This window comes from Archocentrus centrarchus, chromosome 8 (genome assembly GCF_007364275.1).
Source record: "Archocentrus centrarchus isolate MPI-CPG fArcCen1 chromosome 8, fArcCen1, whole genome shotgun sequence".
Classification (NCBI taxonomy): Eukaryota; Metazoa; Chordata; class Actinopteri; order Cichliformes; family Cichlidae; genus Archocentrus; species Archocentrus centrarchus.
The window spans coordinates 1,514,322-1,530,412 of NC_044353.1; the positions used below are offsets into that span (position 1 = coordinate 1,514,322).

The 16,091-nt window shown below is 46.6% G+C and overlaps 1 protein-coding gene across 1 annotated transcript; it reads right to left on the reverse strand.

Annotated features, from left to right (window-relative positions):
* Positions 1–681: 681 nt before the first annotated feature.
* LOC115784909 (zinc finger protein 773) lies at positions 682–11,210 on the reverse strand. Its single transcript, XM_030736314.1, has 3 exons — positions 11,057–11,210; positions 8,830–9,547; positions 682–4,597 (listed from the first exon to the last, which is right to left on the reverse strand). Exons 2-3 carry the CDS (start codon positions 9,298–9,300, stop codon positions 3,479–3,481), a joined length of 1,590 nt encoding a protein of 529 aa, XP_030592174.1. The 5' UTR covers positions 9,301–9,547; positions 11,057–11,210; the 3' UTR covers positions 682–3,478.
* Between the last annotated feature and the right edge of the window lie 4,881 nt (positions 11,211–16,091).

The window sequence follows — 16,091 nt, forward strand, 5'->3', positions numbered from 1 at the left end:
GGATACACCAGTACGATTGTCTCTTATGTGTTATTGTTCCTCCGTTTAGGCTCAGATTGTTTGAGTTGTGACGGCGCACTGACCGGAAATGCAAATCCTCTGAGACGTGTTAAAAAGTAACGAGTCTGTTTGAAAATGTATGAAGTAGAAAGTACAGATACTTGTGTAAACATGTAGGGAGTAAAAGTAAAAGTACTCAGAAAAATAAATACTCAAGTAAAGTACAGATACCTGAAAAATCTACTTAAGTACAGTAACGAAGTATTTGTACTTCGTTACTTCCCACCTCTGGAATCAAAATGTTTGCAGCCTCGGGCGCCTGGGTGGCTTAGTGGTGAAGCCGGCAACCACGTACATATGCTGCGTTGTGGTGCGGGTGGCGCGGGTTCGAGTCCCGGCCTGTCGCCAATTTGCCCGCGTGTCTTCACCTGTATCTTTCCCACATTTCCTGTCTCTCTCTCTCCACTGCTAACAAAAGCTGCTGTGGCCAAAAACACAAAAAGAAAATGTTTACAGCCTGATACAGAAAATGCGTTGGTCTCTATAGATGATTTCCTCCTTCATAACAGCTGGGGGTGGGGTGGGTGTTTCTGTAACTCACCTGGTTAAGGTGTCCTTAAGGAAGGAAAACAAGGGTCAATTGAGCTGTGCCACAACAGAACCAGAAGGAAAGTCGTGTCATTAGTTTCTTTATTAACGTTCTTCCAGAACAAGATGTTGAATCTCCTCCACCTTCCTGCTGCTGTTTGTAGTTTTATTACATTTTATTTTGTAGGAATGACATAATCAATAGATTTGTACACAGTGAGCGATCTGGACGGGGGTTGGGGGGGGGGGGGGTGGGCTCCTTTGTGCTGATGATGAGTTTTGGTCCTCTGGAGCCCAACGATGCTAAAAACCAAGTTTAACAAATAAAAATAAAAAACCGTCACATGATTATCATCAGCAACAAAAAGACACCTGCCATGTCCCGATCAATCAATACTGCTCAATAAAATGTGGAAATGATCAAAGAGATTAACAGTACATCAACTTCCTGCGAGTACCCATACCTGTGAAATACTAGTAAACTGGCAGGAAGTACTCTCGCCTGAGTTTAAGTACTTTTACTGCCGACAAAACAAACGGACAAACCTGAAGAGGCCGGACCCCGTTCACCGAAAACCAGCGAACGTTTAAAACGAAAAAAATAATCAGTGACGATTAAACATCCCGTTTGTTCTCTTTACACCATAAAAACTGTAACGGAGTCAATCCAAGGTTGAAGGGGTGCATCTGAGAAAGAAATACAGTGGGGGCTTTATTTTCAACCATAGCTCGACCTCATGACCTTTTACACCTGTCATACCTGCTACCTCTGATGCAAACCCAGACCATCTTCAACAAGATGACCCTGAAGAAATCAATGAGAAAACCAACACTGGCAGGAGTGGGGTGGGGTCTTTGATAATCGTGATAATTTTTACTCGTTGCCGCTGACACACCTGATACCTGCCTTTAACACCGAGCGCATCAACGCTGAGACGTTAAACGTACTTTGAATTACCGTCATTACGCGACCGTTTGTCCGGTCTGAAAAATTCAAACGGTTTCTGAAAGCTGAGAAACTGCAGTTCACACCCAACATAGAGTTATTATGGTAACTGTTGCTGGAAGTCCGCGAACAGTGGGATATTAATATGTTTTGCTGAAAACACGTTCTGTGTTACAGGCTTTAAGTTTCTGAGGACAGAACAAACTGAGGAGTGTAAACACGTCAGACCAAACACCCATCGAGAGAAAAAAAATCAACAGGGACCCCGACCAGACCCTCCACTCACAGGGCTTCCATCAGCGTGTCCAGAAAGTACCACAGGATGATGCATCAAGCTGCACAAAACAGATGGGGAGGTCAGGAAATGGCACAGAGTCCAGTCAGCTTCAAAATAAAAGCTCCATGTAAACCACACTGAGCCGTCTGTGGAAGAACCACGAGGAGGAAGTGAAGCCTGCACCTAGCTCATTTTCAGGTTTTCCTTTCAGCATCAACTTCCTGCAACAGCAATGCCAGAAAAAACCAAGGAGCCATGAAAAGGAGGCAATAAACTAAGACAGGAGACCTGCCGGCCTTCAGAACACCGCCGTCAGAGATTCTACGTGTACAATCAGTGATTTATTAAACCAGAAACTAATTTCATCATCAACACGAGCCGGACGTGAACAGGTCTGTTCGCTTGGTAGGAAACAGGGCTGTGCCGATGGATGACACTGCCAGGGATCAGTGATGTCAGTGTTAACAGTAACAGCACCAATCAAGGTGATTTTTGTCTCTCATTAACTTAATGCAATGATGCATTAAATTAATATCATTGCACTGAGATCTGCAAAGGCACAGCTTCATGTTGCACCTCCACATATACACACTTGCAACATGGACGTGTCTGGGCGTGCACACAAGCTCATGCCTGTACCTCTGCACGCTACGGCGCGAGTGTGTGTGTGTGTGTGTGTGTGGCAGCTACACAGATCCATCATGATCGTCAAATAAGAGAAAACAGGAGGAGGGCATTTTAAATCAGAATGTAATGGGAGCATATCTGCAGAGAAGTTAGTTTCTCTGTTTTTGTCCCCACAGAAAAAAAACTGTGTGTGTGTGTTTGGGGGGGGGCAGACTCAAGATCATACTCAGAAACAGGACAAATCAGCAGAACTGGAGGTGCAAGTTAAGAAGTTCAAGCTGATATTCAGCCACTTGTGTTTGCCAATTTTGGCAGGATGAAATCAGTCGGCCCTGTACCAACATGCAAACATCTCTTCCTGCTGGAAGGGAGAAATAAACTCAGCGTGTTTCTCTTGTGTGTGCTTGGACCACACATTTTTACATTATGGAGGGCAGATAGCCCTAAGGTAGGCTCCTCTGCCATCGGTCATCGGTGATGCCACGGGGCAGTTGGACCATGAGGTAAATTGCTTGACACTAGTGGGAAGAGAACTGGACCGCAGAGTGGAATTTTGGGATTTGAGACCCTTTTCCCATTCCTGCACCGTTCCTTTAGAGCGTACCGAGCCGACGCGACCGTGGCGTTTGCGCACAGGTTTCAGTAAATGGGGTCACGGTCTGTCAGGAGCTGCTGGTCTGATTCAGTAAAAAACAGGAAATACAAAAATGAAGTACTCAAACTGTTGGTCTCTGAAGTATTTGTGCTTGTTAAGTTCTCCAAAAATAAGTCCTGGTACTCTACAGTCAGTCCAGTTTAAAGATTATCTACAGCCCCACCCACCCGCCGCCCCACCCAGACACACAGTATATAACGTGTACGCACACACAGACACTTGCATAAGAGCAAATGCGCCAGTCCGCCCTGCCCACAGATAAAATGCAAAAAGAGCACAAAAGGTATGAAAATGTAAGAAAAACTCATAAGGAAAAGCTTTATATATCGTATTTATAAAAAAGAGGAATAATACTTTGTTTCTCCGGAGGTTAAAGGGTTTGCAGTTAGCTACTGTCACTGCCCACGGCGCTGCTGCCGCCGTCGCTGCTGGTGCTCGCCGTGTCCGCTTGCTCTCGTTTGTGGATCTGCTCGTGTGCTTTGAGGTGACCCGACTGGCTGAAAGTCTTCCCGCACTGGGGGCAGGCGTACGGCCGCTCGCCCGTGTGGATCTGCTGGTGTGCCTTCAGATGGCCGAGGCGGCCGAAGCTCTTGCCGCACTGCGTGCAGCCAAACGGCCGCTCGCCCGTGTGGATCTTCTCGTGGGTTTTTAAGACGCCCGAGTTGCTGAAAGTCTTTCCACACTGCGAGCAGGTGAAGGGCTTCTCGCCGGTGTGGATCTGGACGTGGTTGCGGTAGCTCGTCTCCTTGGTGAAGCTCTTGCCACAGTGCTGGCAGCAGTACGGTCGCTCACCCGTGTGGCTCAGGTGGTGCGCCTTCAGCTCCTTGGACTGGCTGAAGCTCTTCCCGCAGGTGGTGCAGATGAACGGACGCTCGCCGGTGTGCAGCCTCTGGTGCGAGCGCAGGTCGTCGGCCTTGGTGAAGCCTTTGGGGCAGTGGGCGCACACGTACGGCTTCTGGCCCGTGTGGATGAGCTGATGCCGTTTGAGGTTGCCCGCCTGGCCAAAACTCTTGCCGCACTGCGAGCAGGTGTACGGCCGCTCACCCGTGTGTATGCGCTGGTGCGTTTTCAGGTTCCCCAGCGTGCTGAAGTTTTTCCCACACTGCGTGCAGGAGAACGGTTTCTCGCCCTGCATGTTGCGAGGTTTCCTCACCGTCGGGCTCTGCGTTTTAGTCGTGATTACCAGACTCCCTCCCGCCTGTCCTGCCATCGTTGCCTCCGCGGAGGCCTTCCCCTCCTGGGCGGACTGTAGCTCGTACAGCGCCCCCCCTCCGAACTCGGCATCCAGTTTGCCGATGCCGTCCATGAGCAATGTGTCGGGGCGGAGCTTGTTGAGCTCTGTACGCAGCTCGGCCATGTGGATGGACTCGAGGCCGTTGTGCTGCAGGTGGGTGGACATGGTGGAGTCGGGGTACTCCGTCTTGAGGGCGGTGAGCTCGGTTGTGTAGTAACACTGCAGGTCCACGTGGTGGTCCGACTTAATGTAGTCCAGAGTGTCAGTGACCTGCAACAACAAAAACCTTTGATCAGACCACTGCTTCAGAGTCAGAGCTGCAGTTTGAGATGAGCCATGTTTACATTTCCAGCCTGCTCCGAGTGACAGAAGGAAAACCTGCTGAAGGAAGCCGTGCAGCAACAGAGCGTTTTCACTGCAATTTAAAGGTCTTCAGCTGCTGAAGCAGGAGATGCACTTCACATTTTTCTGCTCAGTCACCACACAGCAAAAGACACGAGTCTGTACCGAGTGCTGAGGAGGAGCTTTGCATTCCCCTCGCTCTGTTACTGAATAGATTATGCAGTAAACTACAGGATAAAACAGAGAGCCGAGGCAAAGATTACAAAGCCAGCATCGCTGTCAGTGCTAAGCAGTCTTAAAGTAATGTGAACGGGGATTCAAATCACACCACTCCTGTGTAATAAAATCAGGACTGGATGGTGTTTCTGTCAGTATTTCATGTTTGTACAGACCTACAGGAGCTTTTAAGCCCTTCACCACTCTAAATTCACACCCCTCTGCAGCTCTTCTGGGAAGGCTTCCTACAAGATTTCAAGTGTCTGTGGGACGATCATCCATCCAGAAGAGCATTTGTGAGGTCAGAGAGAGCCTGGCTCCCGTTCATCCTCGGGGTGTTTGAGGTGCCTCTGACCTCTCTTTGTGCCCGGGGGAATCACGCTGGAACAGAAAACAGCTGGATTCAAAGATTCAGAAGTACTTTTGTCCACGCACAGTGTGTGTGTGTGTGTGTGTGTGTGTGTGTGTGGTTTTATTGTGAATTCAGCTGTTTAAAGATTCAGAACGCGACACGTCCGTCATAAAAACAGCAGCACCGGAAAAATCATGAATGAATCATGAAGGTTAAACCAACGCTGTAACCTCTCCAGCATCTCTAGAAATCTACACGCCGCAGCGATGCGGCGACTGTGATTGGCCCGCTCAGCACCTCCCACGCATCCCCGTCACTTCTTCTGCTGCCATCTCTCAAATTGACTCAAAGGGAGAAACCCCATCACCAGTTAGTGTTTTAGCAGTTCCTCACCATCACCTGCTCCTATAACAGAGCTCTGCAGCCAGATGTGTACAGCTGCTTCACTGAGTAACAGCAACATAAGCATCGGGGGTGTAACAGTACCAAACCCCACGGTCTGCTTCATTTGCATATATGAAATTATTTCTGGATCAAATGACGACGTATGTGCCTGAAACAGCCGCGGACGCTTCACGAGGCAAACCGTGACCTCACAGATAAACGAAGCCAGAGCGTTTGAGGGAAAATATTCAGAAAAAATTTAGTTAACACATCAGTTTTTATTTCTGATTTACTGATAAGTGTTTATCATGAAAATACAACAACGTTTCTGTGCACAAACATTAGAAACAGGCCGGCTGCTTTGGGGTACAGAGAGTTAAATGCAGAACTCAAATTTATTTTATCCATTTGTTTTATTTTCGATACAATAAACTATGATCCTTTTTCTCAGGGATGATGTGAGCTCCTCGTTACGGTATTTTTCTGTGATGCTGCCCTCAGATTAACGGGCGTGCAGAGGCTTCTTTGAGTCCTGCGGTTTTACAGATTTATTCAGTGTTAAAGTAATTCACTGACAGCTGTCAGTGTTCACACTGCTACACAGAAACAGTTTGCTGTAATAACTATAAACAGTTACTATCTACTTTCAAACAGCTCTTTTGCTGCTGCCATGTGTAACTCTGGGTAACACAGTAACCTGAACTCGCCATCAAAGTGACCAATCACATTAGGCTCCGCCCCAAACAGTCAAAAGTTAGTTTGGGGTCAGAGCAGCTGGTGAGTTTTTTTGTTTTTTTTTTATGGCACATAACTTCTGACAAACATGTCATTATCACTAAAACGGTGACAGGAAATCCGCTCAGGACATCCGCCCCGAGAAAGTCTGTGACCTCTGACCTCAGGTAGTCATCACGGCTGGGGTCTGAGTTTCTCCTGAATCAGGCCGATGTGATTTGCTTTCAGACGGCTCTAAGAGAGCGAAGCGTCCTCACGCTCTGCTTCGTATTTAAATAAGTGGTCGGGATGACGCAGAGCGGGCTGAGCCGTCTGAAGGAGATAAACAGGGATCAGCTCAGGCATTGGTTTAAAAGGATTTACAGTCATCAGTTAATGATCAGGACATCCTGAGAATCCTCTCAGAGCTCCTCACAGCCTGAAACATCAGCGAAGACTCCCAGCTTCATCTGCTGCATTACTGAAAAAAATTATTGACAGCAGGCTCGAGATGAACACAGTTAAAGCACAACTGGGGTCATTTCTTTATTTGTACTGGGCTCATGGCTCTGCTGTTAATGACACTCTCATTAGCTTCTACTTTTCCTCACACACACCGAGAGCTGGAGAGAAATATTATTTATTGAGCTGAGGATGACAGCTTATGCTCCCACAGATACAAACCAGCGTCCTAGCCTCTGTCTATGCCTCCTTTCCATCAGCACCAACTCGACTCTGCTCAGTTTCAGTCGTTGTCTGTTACAACTGAGTACCGCCTCAGCAAGGCGACCCCGAAAATCCCGTGACATCATCTGTATGTGACACACGGCGTACCAAACCGCTGCTGCTGCTGAGCTTCCCTCACATCAACACAGAGCTGAACGGATTGGACCAATCAGATCACCGACATCTGAGCCACACAACAGGCCATCACCTAGATCCAGGTGAACTCCTTTCCTCCTCCTCTTTTAGGATTTCTATGACTGAAGTAAAATTCCCTCCATCCATCGCTCGCCCTCGTTCACCCACATTAACAAATAAAATTCATGATCGTTGTAAAGGCTGCAATACAACAGCAGACGTCACTGATGCAAACAGGACTACAGAGAACCTTAAACACACTGATCCATTAATATGGCTCATAATCTGGATTTGGAGTCATCGTTCTCATAAAGGACGCTCTGGTGTCTCCTCTGCTAATAAAGGAAGCACTGAGGCTCCATTCAGAGAATTCAGACAGCTCTGATTATGGCTGCAGGGTCTCTCCACAGCAAGACTGTTAAACCACAGCTTCTGTCTCCTTAAAACCCTCCACTGCCTGTTCAAAGTCCTCCTCTCCCCTCCGAACAGGCTGGACCCTTTCAGGGGCTGAGACGCTTTGAGAATAAAATCTTTTCCAAGATTTGGTGCCAGGTCTTAGAAAACTTATTAGAATTTCATCACCAGGACCTTCCTCCATCAGATCCTCCATCAGGACCAGACTGAGTCTCTTAAAGGGAGAGTACGTCTAAAAACTACCACTTCTCAAGTATGATCAACTTAATAAACGTCAGGCAGGTATTAAACTAACATTGGTCTTTCAGTTCATTATTTACCATTTTTAATCTGATTTATTCAGAACTTGTTCAGAGGGCATGCTCATACCCGACCTTCAGGTGTGCACGGAGTTACCTGCCTACCCACACACCTGAGCCCTCAGCTAAACCAGGAAGGCTCCTCCTGCTTTGGTAAAACTCACTCTCTGTCTCAGCGCTGACAACGCAGCCACCCTGCATCAGCGCCTGCCCTCAGGCCTGCACGAGCCAATCACAGCTGTTGCCTGCACCCCACAGCTTGATGTTTCCTGGATGTCATCTGGATGAGTAACATCACATTAAAGATGGAAACAATCAGATGTGTGGCAGCAGAAGGTGAAGAGCTTGTCCCTCGAGACGGATCATCACCGGCTGTTTGGAAATACTTCGGATTCAGCACAGGTGACATTACTGCAGAAAGCAACACAACTTATACAACCTCCTAAAAACATGCGACAAATGCAGCACATTGACTGCACGAAGGACGAGAGAAACAATCCAAAGCCCAGTAGTGACACTCATCCAACATCAACGCCGTAAAAGCGAGCCCGTGTGGACACATCCAGCACAGGAAGTGGACGACAGCACCGCCGGAACGGCACCACAACACACACCTCACATGGTGTCCAAGTGAAGGAACAGAATCAAATCTGACCTTTAAAGACTTTGTGTTGTTTCGATGGTGACGTACGAGTCGGACTAAGATGTTTATACTCGGGTTCTTTGACAGGATAAAGCGCCCTCTCTCAGCGGGTTTGGTTAAATTAGCAGAATTTAAATGGACTCTCGTAGGGGATTTTTTATATACGAGATACTTCATTTACATCATATCTGAGAAATGATTTTGTTACAGAGTTAACACTGAAAAAAACAATAACATAACTGTTAATATTATTCACATCATCTGATTTTTTTTTTACCTGGGAGATGTAGTCGAACACTGAGCTTGGCTCGTAGTGCGACTTGTAGTCCAGCTCTGTGACATCACTGTGGTGAAACGGCCCCAGGTGGTGGTTGCCGTGGTGACCGTGATGTTCAGATTTTATGTAGTCGAGGCCACTGATCTCCATCTTGATCTGGTCCTGGCCCAGCTCGGCAGTGGACAGCGGCTGGATCTCGGACAGGTCCACGGTCCTGATGGGCTCCAGGTCGCAGTCCTCCGGCTCGCTCTTCACGCACGGCAGCATCACCAGCGGCTCGGCAATCTCCGCCGCCAGTGAACTGAGCGTGGGTGTGGGACAGTCGGAGGAGAGGAGGGCCATAGTGGGCGTCTGGGCTGAGCCGGGCCCAGCGCCGCAGTCCACCTGCAGGGAGGAATCCAGCAGAGGGGGAGGCGAGCCGCACTCAGGGGGCAGGCCCAGGCTCAGGCACTCAGTCTCTAAGTCTGTCATGGTGAGGGGTGGAGCTAATCCTCCTTACCTTCTCCGTTTCAACACCTGAGGTATCACTGAGGTTATAAAAAGTTCTTCCTCCTTCTCTTCCTCCTCCTCCTCCACTCCCCTCCTGCTGGTGAAGTCTGCTGGTCCTCACAGGAGGAGGGGCTGGGGGGGTGGGGAGTCCCTGAGAGCGTCCTCTGGAAAGCGATGACAGTGTGGAAGATCGGCAAGATGTCAGCAGGCACACCTGACCATCAGGAGCCTGCAGAGAAGGAGAGAGGGGCCGATTAACGCAACACCAGCAGCTAAAACCAATCAGAATGAAGCATCCCGCAGCCCCGCCTCCGAGGGCGTGAAAGCGTAAAACCCTGGTGCATACAGAAAGGTATCCTAGTGTGTTTCGAAACCTGGATCGGTGTCACGCACGCCATTCACCAACATTTTGGCTTCCTCTGTCTATCCTTCTGGGGAAGGGCCCCTCCTCTGAGTGTCCGGCCCTGTGGCCTCATATCTGCTCTGATTGATGTGTTTCAACTCAGTTTTTAAGGGTACACCTGCAGCATTAGCACACCTGAAAAACTCAAAACTTACATTTTCAATCTCAATTTTTTTGTATTTGTAGTCTGATAACTTTCATAGTAGGCAAATTCAAAACCTAAGCAGTGCAGCTACCACTGCCAAAGTGATGTTTAAAGATAAAGTATCAAGTAAAAAACATGTCTCCATACAGCTTTGGCAGAGTTAAACATACAGCCCCCCCCCAAAAAAAAGAAACAGCAGTTGTGTTTTCTGCAGCACTTAATGACATAAGACTGAAGTGAGCGGAATTGGTCACAACAGTCATGCAGAGAAAGTAACAGCTGTAAATAAGCCACAGGTCGGCCTGCAGAGGTGTGCTGGTTTGCAGGAGCAGGATGTCATTACAGAACACGCGGAGGAGACACGAACAGCTGCTGCAGCGGTGTGTGCGCGCGCGCGTGCGTGCAGCGGCCTCCCACTCACACACACAGCGAAAAGTTTTCAGGTAAAGTAGAGCAGCCCGCACTGTGAACAAAGCTGCAGCTTGCTAACCCCCTACCTCTCAGGTGAACACTACCCCCCTCCCTTCCAATGTTACCTGTCACCCCGCCAGCACTCAGGTGGCCTTCCCACCCGCCACGCAGCCGCCCGTACTCCCTGCCTGCCGGGCTGCTGGCGGTGATTTTTCCCCGGAGGTTGCTCCTCTACTCTCGCTAACACCTCCACATCCTGCGCTAACTCTGCAAACTTTTACAGCGGTTTGCACACACCGCCCGCTGCTGCCCCGCGGAGGGACACGCTCCACAGCCGCCTCACGGCGCTACAAAGACGGGCAGGATGCCATGTCTAGCTGGCTGCTTGGCTAGCTAGCTAGCAGCTAGCCAGTGGCCATCTTGTTTATCGCCGTCGTCTGCAGCCTGCTAAGCTAGCGCGCTGCCGTTAGCACGGGGGTGGGGGGAGAAAGTGAGAGTGAGGAGGAGAGAGGACGCCGCGGCGGGGGGAGAAGCGCTCGGTTAGCCTCCCCCGCGGACCCGGCCGCTTTCTGCATTTAGCACGCTGACTGGGCGCAGCGGGGAGCGGCTGACACCCCGACACAAAAGGAGCCAACAAATTACGGAGCCCGTGCGGCGGCAGACGGCGGCACCGCGGTCATTATGTGTCCGGCGGCGCGTTAAAAATGCAGGAAACCGAGCGGAGCGACGCGGCGGCAAGCGGCACGGCGACCGGGCGGCCGATAGCGGCGGGACGTTACCTGCGGGTGGTCCGCTTCATGGCCGGCTGGCTGTCCGCCTCGGTTCGGCTCCGCTGCCCGTCACTTGTAGCTAACTCTGCCGGACCCGCCACGTCCACCTCGGCAGAACACCCGCCGCCTCTCCTCCTCTCCTCCCCTCTATCACTGACTAATTCCGCTCCCTCCCTCCTTCTTACCTTCCTTTCCTCCCTCCTTCCTCTCTCGCTTCTTACCCCCCTTTCCTTCCTTCCCTCCCTCCCTGCTCGCTCGTGCACATACCCGTTCAGGCGGGTATGTAGGTAACTATGACAACAGTAGTAGGTGGGTACACTTCCTCGGTGTGTGCGCGCGGAGCGGGTGTGCGCTCGCTACATTGTTGCAGGATCGGCACCTCGCGCTGTCTTTGATCTCTGCCTCCGTCCATCCGCACGCGCCAGCGTGTTAATGTGAATGAATGAGGAGTCGCACGCGCCCCGGGGAGCCGGGTCAGCGCGGTCAAGTGCAGCTCAATGACGTCAGCTCGTCCAAGTCCGAGGTGAGGACGGGCTTTTTTTTTTTTTTTTTTGGAAAGAGGGGTATCAGCAGGTTAAAATAAGAGTCACAAATGGGGCAGTAAAGGGTTTAAAATGAGTATCTGAGAAGGTTGTGAAAACCATCTTTGTTCTTCTGCTGCTGCAGTTTTTCAAACACACTGACACCTGGCCAATAAATATGAACACACCTGCTCTGCACTGATTTATTCTGAGGTCAGTGTGATCCCAGGAGCTGCTCTCATGTGGTTATCCAAGAGACCCCACCCACCCGCTGTTCAAACCAGAGGGGCTGCCAATCGAGAGAAAACTGGCTCATAAGGGGGAGGAGCTACCACAGCTTGTTTCAGAGAAGCATGAGCTGACTACAGGATTATTTTCTAACAGTAATTCATGCAGAGCTGCTGGTGTCCGAAGATAAAAATATCAAACAGGTCTGATTAAAGGTGGAGCCAAAAATCAGAAAAGATCTTCCTAACATGCAGAGGTACCCTCTGAGGCAACCCTTTGTGACACCAAAGCAGCTGAAGGCAGTTTTTATCTATTGAGATACACGTTTATCTTTTGTGAGCTTTTTGTCTTTAAAATCTTCTAATATAGACTTAAACAATCTCAAATATACGTGGGCCACACTCTTATGTCAGCATATATATATATATATTTTTTTTTAACCACATTTAATCTGGTTTAACTTGTGTGCAGCAAACAAGTCAACTTCCTGAAGGGGATTCTGCACATTTATTATGTTAAATAACAATCAGCCCAGATGGGTAGTTATGAACATTTATTTGTTTCCTTTGAATTTTAACACTAAAACGTACCCGTTCTGTTTGACTACAACAGGCAATAAAAGTCAAAATCACACCATCACCATAGCCTTCATCATCATCATCATCATCATCATCATCATGGCGGCAGACAGCTGTAACCTGGCATTTAATGACATTCAGACAGCGCTGATAACACGGGGCACAAAGTAAACAGCCAAACACATCAGTCAAGAGTCACTGTGGTGATAATTCACTCAGAACTGACATTGGTCACAAAAGGTCAAAGGTCACATCAATTTAGAGTTGTTTTTTAAGTCGGCTTCCATCAAATCAAACTCAGCGCGCCTGAAGCATTAAACCAAACTTTGACATTTGGCACTAATAGTGTCCAGTTACCAAAAAAAAAGGGCACATTTTTATCAAAAGTATTGCATTTTTTAACAAACAGCATTCATCAAGGTTAAACAGGAAGTAGAAACCAATATTTAAAGTTTAAAACAAACCCAACAAAAGTAGGTTTCCCTGTGTCATCACAACGAGTACGGTTTGGGGAAAACTACTCAAACTGAAAATATTAAGTAAAAAACACACGTTCACACATCTGCATCAAACAATTAGAGGACCGACAATCGTTCCCTGAGGAACTCCTCATGAACTTCAATGATTTCTTGCTTTCTTTTTTTAAAGTTCTCTGGCCTCCCAGTTTCTCTTCTTTCACTCACTCACACCCAAAGTTTTAACTAATATGAACTGAAGTAACATTGCCTCCTCTCCAAATGAGTACCACACAACCACTTTTCAGAAAAACACCAACAAATAAAAAAAAAAAAAAAAAAACTCCTGATATTAAAAGGTGAGCTCCGCGATAAGTTCGCATAAATGTTTCAGTACAAAAAATATGATACGACGAATGACGTGTTACAGCTATGGACCTCGTTTGGAAGAGAAATGCATCTGGTTGGTTACAAAAATAATAAATTAATAAATACTAACAGCAGGGAAACATCACATCAGTATATTAATACCGTTATGACTTATAATAAAATATTTTTAAAAGCATGTTTTCTGTTTCTTTTTAGGTTACGACCGACTGGACACTTTGATAAAAGCAACAGACAAACTTTGTCATTATAGAGCATTTGTTCATACTTTTCCATTTGTATTGTTTTTTTTAAATGTGTTAAAGACATTCATTTAAAATGTGACAGAGAAAATAATGTTAAAAGTATCAAACAACTAAGGGGAAATGATAAGCTGTGGCAACAGAGGGTAAATCTCAGTTAAACTGATGTTTGAAGAATATGTCTCAAGTTAGAATTTCTATAATTAAACAGAACTCTATTTATGGCAGTAACAGTCCTCCATACAACTTGACAAAACTGAGCTTGGGGTAAAAATAAAAATGCTCCAAATAAAAAAAAACAAAAAAACAACACAGAATCTCCTTAACAGTGCTGCATCTTATTATACCTCATAGTTTAGTTTATTAAAGAAAAAGCAATTCTTGCAAATAAACACTTTTATTTTTGGATCAATGAAGCTACAATAACCTGTGACATCTGAACACATTTTCATGGTTAATACAAATTATGCCCTAATTGTGATACAGAATTTTCAAGAACCAACTCATCTACTTTTGGTAGTAATGGGCTTCCATACTTAAAAAGTAAAACCAAAAAAATTTGGTTAAAAAATAATATCAAGTTAAATTAAACTGCAGCATCAATTCAGAATAAAGCTTTTTATAAATAATTTGCTTCATTTATCAATAAACAGCCAACATTTTCAGCTAGTCATTTACTTAAAAGCCCACATAATCGAAGAATAATCCTAAGTAGAAAAACCATGATGAGTCAGTATTACATCATTTTCATTCATTTATTAAAGTTTTTAATATCAAACTAAGTCTGAGGGAATATTTTTGTGAGTTTCTGATTATCAGACACAATCTGTTTCTATTTCAGCTCTTATTTTAACAGCTTCTTCATCATTAAGCACATTATTATGTCACCGTGTCAGATTTTCACTTAATGATTGTCGCAACAAAATAATTAAAAAACGCTCTGTCCTGTTTTGTTTCTGGGATGTTTTTGTCTCGTTTTTTGCTGGTAAAATTAAAGTCAAACTGAAAGTGTGTATGGTGAGTCAGTGTGTAACCAGAACTGTACAAAAACAAAGCATTTACAGCGTTATCAAGTTCATCATTGACATTTTAATAGTTTGCCCTGAAATTCTTTTTACTAGTTTGTTTCTTGCCAGATGCATTTCTCTGCACATTTATGGCTCTGTAAACAAGCACAGGAGGAGCTGTGATTGATTATACAGGTCACATGACATCTCTGCCACTCAGTGTTCCGACTCTTTGGGGCAGCATTGAACTCAGAGTCGCCATGTGGAGATTAAGCTTTTTCCTACAAACTGTATATAAAAGATGGACACAGTGTAGCGACATTCTGTCTAATGTCCAGCAGGGGGCGACTCCTCAGGTAGTTAAAAGAAGCCTAAGTGGATAGACTATGACAAAATGATGCTGATCTCAGATCAGTAAACTCTGTCCTGATGAGTTTGTGGTCTCAGTCGCTGTTTTCAGGCCTGACTAAAGAAAATGTTAAGTTCATGTTAGAGATTTTGGTCCCATCACAGTCCAGAAGGAGCGGGGGGGGGGGGGGGGGGGGGGGGGGGGCATTAGTGACTGTGCAGAGATCTGTCATTACACCCGGTTTCTGAAAGCTCGAGGCTTCAAAAATTTTTTTAACTTTTCTGGCCAGTGGCTATGTCCATCTTTTATATACAGTCTGTCGCCTCTCAAGTCTCACATGATTTGAAACATGTTGATCTCCCCTTTAAGGTCGTCTCCTCAGCACCTCTTGACAGCTTCCTGCTTCACTGGAACTCCTGTGCACCACAGTGATGATCCTTCAGCTTCGTTCACGTTTTCAGGAAGTAGATGAACGTGCAGGAAGTAGAACCTGCAAATGGAGCGAGCGAGGCTTAAAATGATCCTAAGAAAATGCCGGCAGGGGTCATTTGAATGACCTCAAGCTAAAACTTGTTTTAAGCAATGGGAAATAATAAAATCTGGACATCAGGAAAGAATTTTTTGGTGCTATTGATTCTGTCAGCAGAACCACCCGGAGGAGGTTTTCCTCGACCCGCCTCTGACAGAACCGAAGCACCAAGTTCGCCATTTTCCCCAAAATGCAGAAATATATAAGCAAAGTTTGAATTAGTCACTTTCTTAAATGTTTAGACACGCACACTGATTAAAACATGTTTAGTGGGCAAGAAACCTAAAATAATAAAATATTTCCCATTTTTTTGGTAACAGTGGAACGTTAGTGGTTTACACATTCGCCTGACGAGCGGGATCTCCAGGGTGAGGTGGAGGCACATGGTCCTCAGTGGTGTCCCCTAAAGGGAGCAGCAGAAAGCCGCTCGGCTGTAGCCGCAGATCCAGATTCATCACCACCGTGATCCTTCACCTCAAACCCGAGTCAGCGAGGAGCAGAAGGACAGGAGAGACCCGGAGGAGGTGCGCGAGGAGAGTAACTCGAAGGAGGAGTCGGCCAAATGTAACTGGAGTTTGATGAACTCTGATGGAACATCTGATCCTTACTGAGGAGCTCCTGCTGTCCCGTAAAAACCAAAAAACCGACTTTAACTGAGAAAAAAAGATTTTACACGATTTCACAAGAAGCAAATTTAATGTTTGTGGTTTATGTTACGGCTTTTGTCACCTGTTGTCATATTTAAATA

Coding starts and splice junctions, on each gene's coding strand:
- LOC115784909 (XM_030736314.1), bottom strand. CDS start 9,300: ATGACAGACTTAGAGACTGAGTGCCTGAGCCTGGGCCTGCCCCCTGAG. Junction 4,598..8,829: donor TGTTCGACTACATCTCCCAG/GTAAAAAAAAAA, acceptor TTGTTGTTGCAG/GTCACTGACACTCTGGACTA.